Source organism: Saccostrea cucullata, unplaced genomic scaffold (genome assembly GCF_032062105.1).
Source record: "Saccostrea cucullata isolate Sc308-1 unplaced genomic scaffold, CSIRO_AGI_Scuc_v1 ctg8496, whole genome shotgun sequence".
In the NCBI taxonomy this organism is placed as follows: domain Eukaryota; kingdom Metazoa; phylum Mollusca; class Bivalvia; order Ostreida; family Ostreidae; genus Saccostrea; species Saccostrea cuccullata.
In genome coordinates this window covers 15,001-21,458 of record NW_026926699.1, presented here as the reverse complement: position 1 = coordinate 21,458, position 6,458 = coordinate 15,001, and the positions used below count along the sequence as shown (strand labels likewise).

Sequence of the window (6,458 nt, the reverse complement as noted above, 5' to 3'; positions counted from 1 at the left end):
GGCACGAAACACTCACCCGAATACGACACTATGATAGGTAATATTTGATTGCTGGTTCTTTACATTGACCGTAGAATGTACGAAAATACGACTAAAAATGAGTTTATTGAAATCTTTGTAACATCAACTTATCAGGAAGTAGCTTGTCTTACTTTAAAAATTAATGACACTTAGAGCAAGCTCTTGAGTGGCGAAAAAATTGGGAGATATAAACACCATAAAAAGGGGATAGTGAGAAATACGTAATATGTGTAAATCACATTGCTGTTCACTGGAACACTTAATGATTAAACATGCTAATTTGTTTCAAGTTTTATTTATAAGACATATCAGTAAAACTTTAATTTACTCATTCAAAATTACAGTTTTGTGCATTACACACTAGGCACTGTTGAGCTCCCATGATTCATCAGTTGGTAAATGCTTGTATTAACACTCGCGTTTTCTCCAGTAGAAGATGACCTAGAAACTTTTCTTGTTAAAGATGTACAAGGTAAAACAAGGCTTTTAAAATCTTTGACAGCCTGTAATATGAAAAAAAAAATTTTTATTTTTTTTTCGATTGAACATAAGAGAGAATAAATATGAGATAATTTTTTTTTCATATCAAGCAAATGTATTTTAAAAGTTAAATGTTCTTTTTTTTCTTTTAAAAGAACAAAAAGGTAGTTGCTTCAAAACAATCTGTTTTCAAACAATACAACAGACAAATTCAAACCTTTCTTTCCGTTAAACACAAGCTCACAGCTAACATGAAACCCTGAAGGAAAGATAGTACATGTAAGTTATATCAAGGTCAACTATTAGTCAATAATCTCCGTACGTCCATCTGTTACGCTTTGGGTACCCATCTCTTTCAATGTATCCGCAACTCCATACCACTGAATGAAATTTGATAAGACCTTAATAGAATCGTATATATTGCCATTGTACATGTGCACCTCCTATTTTACTTTTTAATCATTTGATTAAAACATTTTGAAATTAAAAAAAATTCACTTTCATTAGTTGATTTAAAATGAATGCGTGTGAGGACAGATATCTTATATAAGCCTAACTTTAATATCATATGTGCTTTGTAGTGAAAAAAATAGATACCCCCACCTCCCATATGAATATAATGGCATGGTCCATGTTTTGCTAACGGAAACCCAAAATATGTGTCGGGTAAAAAAGTAATATAGGAAGTACAGAATGGCAATATGTAATAAAGATTCTGTGTAAGTATAATCAAATTTCATGAAGTGGTATGAGAGGAGTTGCGGATAAGAGATGGGAACCCCAGAGTGTAACAGACGGATGGACAGACGGACGGACGAACATCATGATTACTATATACATGTACCCTCCCACTTTTCAAGCGGGGGTATAAAAAATGTAAGGTTTTATCTGATATAAAGACAACGGGGTAGTTACAGCAGCTTGATAAAACTTATGAAATTCATAAATGATAAAGTAATTTACCTGGAATGAACTGAAAAACATATCAGCATACAAGAAATGGATATTAGGCCAAAATGACAAAATGGTGAGTACAATGTCAGGAACTCCAAGTAAAGGAATAATAATGCAGATATGCTTAGCAGTATTTCTGTAAAAAGAAATGGAAAAGAAAATTAGAAATGTCTAGGTCTGATTATTATTGCAATTGCAAAATCTTGCACAAGCTTTATTTCATCCAGGCTAGCATCAAATTAAAGTCATATTTGTGCCTGTATTGATAGTAGCTTTGCTTTTCGTGAATAACTTACAACATTGTAGTAATGGTGTGTTCTTTTGGACCACTGCTATATGCCTTCTGAAACTTTAAATTTATCACTATGTAACCAGTAATAAAATTGTTTGAAATTGTCATTCTTGATGATAAAAAAAAAACAATCTCCCCCGTTCTCTCTCTCTCTCCAAGTTTCTTCATAGGATCAATTTGCATTATTTGTGTAACATATTTGGCTACGTGTCGATTTTTACTGATGATAAATACTTACAACTCTGTTGAGCTGTTGGTAATTTTCTTCATCATGTGGTTCTTTATTACAAATCTTCCTATCAGGATTAAGTAAACAATGTTTACCTGAAAAAAAAAAAAATTTGAATTTAAGGTCAAGATCTGGTAAATGAAGGATGCCTACAGATTTATCAAATTTGAGAAATAAATTCCTTTCATGATGCCTTACAACTTAAGCTTGGCCAAATAAGGTGTTTCGGGGCATAATTTGTAGGTAAACAAGATGAAAGACCATATCTTAAACTGTCATTTTCAATGAAAAATGAGGAAAACCAGTCATAAATATGAGTTTTTTTCATATTCGACAAAGGAAATGTATCCAGATTGCCTACAGTCTTTCAGAAAACGGTGATTTGTATGTTCTTGGCCTCTTCTTTAAAATAATTACTTTTCATATGATTTCAAAATGACTGTCATTAAAATACCCTATTTTCTACATAATTCTACTAAGGCAGTAAAATACGGGAAAAAGAAAATTGAAATTGATTATGACGTCATAATGGATTTAGCACAAAAAAATTAGTCTAAAGCCATTTACTAGACCTTGACCTTAATGACATTTTTTTCCATAAAAAGAACTTTAAGTCTAAACACTGTTGCATCCAATGTAGTTACAGTTAGTTAAAGAAATATTACATTAGATCGAGATAACTGATTCCTTGATTTGCATATCTATTCCGAATGAACGTTGATAATGATACTTTTCTTTAGATATTTTTTACTGAGGATAAATGACAATTACTTCATAAGGAAAAAGAAATTATATTAATTTTCTTTTCATAAAGTAACAAAAAAATAATTGTGGTAATATTTTTTAATGATAAATTCAATTTCTAAATTCAAAGTACATGTATTCTCACCGAATTAATAACAAGCACAGGCCCTAAGAACAACCAAGCCTCCCAAGACTCGTAGTTGTTAATATCGATCGCCATCCAAAACCTGTAAAAATTAGATACATTAGATACATAATTAAGTGGCTTTCATTATTTGTTGTTGAAATGCTGGTAAAAAAGAGCTTAATGCTTAAAATGAAGAAAGGACGAAGAATAAACGCTCACATCTCATCATCTAAGTAAATCCGTAGACAAACCCATGGTATCACAATAAGCAAAGGCCCATCTGCAAGTAAAGGTTAATTATTTTAACACAATGTGGAACCAACAGACATTGTTGTGCAAACAAAAACATTATTTCAATAACTGTTCACTCAACAATTTGAACAATCAATATCCTTTTTCAATTATAATTTTCTATAGATATCCTCAATTTGAAATCATAGTATAAAAGATGATCTAACCAGGTGATTTGCTAAGATATAAAATGATGAAAATTCTGGTATTTTTTCCAAGAAAAATTAAAATCGATATAGTATTTCCCATAAATTTTATTTAGAGGTGGTGTACTGTATTGCCTAGCATCGTAAAATTTCAAACAGGTCCTTCAATAATTGGAACTTCTAATTTTACAGATATTCAGAAATTTAAGTTCAAAAGTACGGTGCGTATGTCCTTAAATCATTAATCAACACTGTCCAAAGAGGTAAGATATTTGTATGTCAGAATATTGAACAATTATGAATATTGATATCATCCTTTCTTACCCCATCCTATCAAAAGATGTGGGAAAATGTTGCTTCTTTTTTGAAAATACCACGGGTTACAACAGATCATCCAGACAAGGACAGATGCGTCCACATTGAGCCATACCGTACTGGCGAGTAGAGTATACACAAAGGACGTCATGGTCAGCTTACATCCCCAATTCTGCAAATACATTTATTTACTATACGTAATTATCTTCTTCAGAGAGAGAGAGAGAGAGAGAGAGAGAGAGAGATATGGTCGTTATTATGGCAATTTTTTTTTTAAATTGCATTTGCCATACTTCCTATTAATGTGTTACTGACAGATTGTTTTACTGACAAAGTTATTGTACCGAACTTGCAAAATGATGACGTGATTTTAATCGAGATAGTTGATATTCCTATTGCATAACCTTCTTTTGTCAATAACTTGCCTTGTTTAAGAAATTGTTCATATGTAGAACATATTATTGTGTAAGAAATCAGCTTAGAGACATATTATATAACCCCATATACTAGAGGTAATGGCATAATTCTTCGTAAGTAAGGAGAGTTGACAATTAATTGAAAAATACTAGATTCATTCTTCTTTGAACAGGAAGCTCATGGACCACATCGCTCATCTAAGAAATGTAGGCCATCATTCTGACCCATATTTCCTCTCTTAATACCTATTGTGGCCCCGCCCTATCCTCGGAGGTTATGATTTGAATAATGTAGAATCTACACTACCCCAGGATGCTTCCACATATGTTTCAGTTTTACTAGATCAGTGGTTCTTGAGAAGAAGAATTTAAAAATATTCAAATATATTTAATGCAAAACAATGATTCCCTATTCTGGCCCAACCATATCCCAGGGGTTTATAATTTGAACAATTTAGAATCTACACTGTCCCAGGATGCTTCCATATAATTTTCAGAAAAGGCCCAGTGGTTCTTGAATGGACAATTTTTAAAGATTTTTTTCAGATATTTATATTTCAATGTAAACCTAGGATTCCTTAACTGTGGCCCTAATTATTTTGTTGTCTAGTGGATCCTGAGAAGAAAGTTTTTAATGACCCCATCCTAATTTTGTCTTCTTCTCTTTTTTTTTTAATTCATCCCCTTGCAAGGGGACTTGACCCTTTATTTTAACAATATAAACCCCCTTTATCCATGCATGAAACATGCAAAATACAACATAATATATTGAGCAATAGTTGAGCCGGAATGAAATAAGATAAAAATATTTAATCAAAGTACTTCTTAACATAAAATTCTCTGTAAGGACCAAAATCTTACTGTAGGGCTGTGGCACACACCATGGGCGATTTCAATGAAACTTTTTCAGGTGATTAATCCCCATATGGTATGACATAATCAACATTCAAAATTAAGGTTACCACCTTGGTTGCCATGGTAACGGACAAAAATAGATTTTGGCCCCATTTACGCCGATTTCACACATAAAAAAGCTGTATAATTCATTTCATATGGTATAATCATCTTTATTTTTATAAGATAAATAATACATTATATGAACAGAACATTCGGAGCAATATATTACACAAATAAAAAAAAATTCTAAATGTCACTGCAAATTCTTCAATTGGTGGCTCAAAGATGACCAAATTCTAACATTTCGAAAATGGCCATTTTTACCCTATTTTTCAAGAGGTCCATCAAGGATTGCAGGCACTATGAGAAAAAATCAACTGAAATTTTAAAAACACTATAATAATGTTATTCAACTTTTATGAAAAGTAGAGTGGGTATTTTATTCGTTTAAAATATTTTTAACTTTGAAAATTGGCATTTTGCCAAATAATTTGTTTCTTTTTCAAAGTTTTACCAGACACTAGTTGTTTAATAAAATTTCTTTTCCAAACAGTTTTTTCTTATAAATATAAGAAATCAAATGAATAATAAATGGTTTCAATTTTTTTAAAGCTTTTTAATTAAATAAATCAAAATTAATTGTTTTATTATTGTTTCTGAAATCTCTTACAAAGGGTAGATAACTCAAAATCTAGCAAAAATTTGCTCTCTAATAGCCATTTTCTATAAACAATTTAAATTCATTGTCATGCACTGATTCTGATGAAACTTTTCCAATTAGTACTACTTGAAACCAGAAATAAATATCAAGTAAACAATTTGGTTGCTAAGTATCTTGGTTGCCATGGAAACAACCAGAAAATTTGGAAAATTGAGACTTTTGGCTACTTTAAATCTTTACTGAACATTTAATAAAATCTAGGAAAAACCAACAAATTATTCTCACAAAAAATACACACCTTGTTTCAATTTTATGCTACACAGAAAATGTTTTAAAAATTATATGTACATGTAAGTCAGTGGTAAATATGGGTATATTCATAAGTCATTTTAAATACTGGAAAATGCAAAGTATTCAATAATTCAAGGCGTAACTTGACCAAATTTAATAACAACTTAAGACAAGAGGCCCAGGGGCCACATCGCTTACCTGAGCAATTTGCTAGGAAAAAGCACATATCAGAACTGAAAGTATACTGGGGGGGGGGCATTGAATTTTAACCCCCCAGGGGATCATGATTTGAATACACTTGAATCTACATTACCTGAGGATGATTCCACATGAGTTTCATCTTTCCTTGCCCAGTGATTCTTGAGAAGAAGATTTTTAAAGATTTTTCCTATATATTCCTATGTAAAACTTTGATCGGCCATTTTGGCCCCACCCTACCCCCGGGGGTCATGATTTATACAAACTTGAATCTATACTACCTGAGGATGATTCCACATGAGTTTCATCTTTCCTGGCCCAGTGGTTCTTGAGAAGAAGATTTTTAAAGATTTTTCCTATATTTTCCTATGTAAAACTTTGATCGGCCAATTTGGC

The 6,458-nt window shown here is 31.7% G+C and overlaps 1 protein-coding gene and 2 long non-coding RNA genes across 4 annotated transcripts in view; all 3 read right to left on the bottom strand.

The window, feature by feature from the left end:
- Positions 1-364: 364 nt before the first annotated feature.
- LOC134272464 (uncharacterized) lies at positions 365-1,591 on the bottom strand. Its single transcript, XR_009993205.1, has 3 exons — positions 1,465-1,591; positions 719-760; positions 365-524 (listed from the first exon to the last, which is right to left on the bottom strand). It is a non-coding gene; the product is annotated as an uncharacterized LOC134272464 (long non-coding RNA).
- Positions 1,592-1,752: 161 nt separating this feature from the next.
- On the bottom strand, positions 1,753-3,126 carry LOC134272463 (uncharacterized). 2 transcript variants are annotated; one of them, XR_009993203.1, is made up of 4 exons: positions 3,067-3,126; positions 2,866-2,947; positions 1,982-2,071; positions 1,753-1,798 (listed from the first exon to the last, which is right to left on the bottom strand). It is a non-coding gene; the product is annotated as an uncharacterized LOC134272463 (long non-coding RNA). The 2 variants fall into 2 exon arrangements; XR_009993204.1 differs by having other exon boundaries at positions 1,793-1,804; positions 1,986-2,071.
- A 468-nt stretch (positions 3,127-3,594) lies between these two features.
- Positions 3,595-6,458, bottom strand: part of LOC134272462 (parathyroid hormone/parathyroid hormone-related peptide receptor-like) — a gene marked incomplete at its 5' end in the record, with an annotated part of 17,793 nt that continues 14,929 nt past the window's right edge. The window contains one exon of the mRNA XM_062754691.1: positions 3,595-3,771. Coding sequence (XP_062610675.1) covers positions 3,595-3,771 — 177 coding nt within the window. The remainder of the gene's footprint in view (positions 3,772-6,458) is intronic.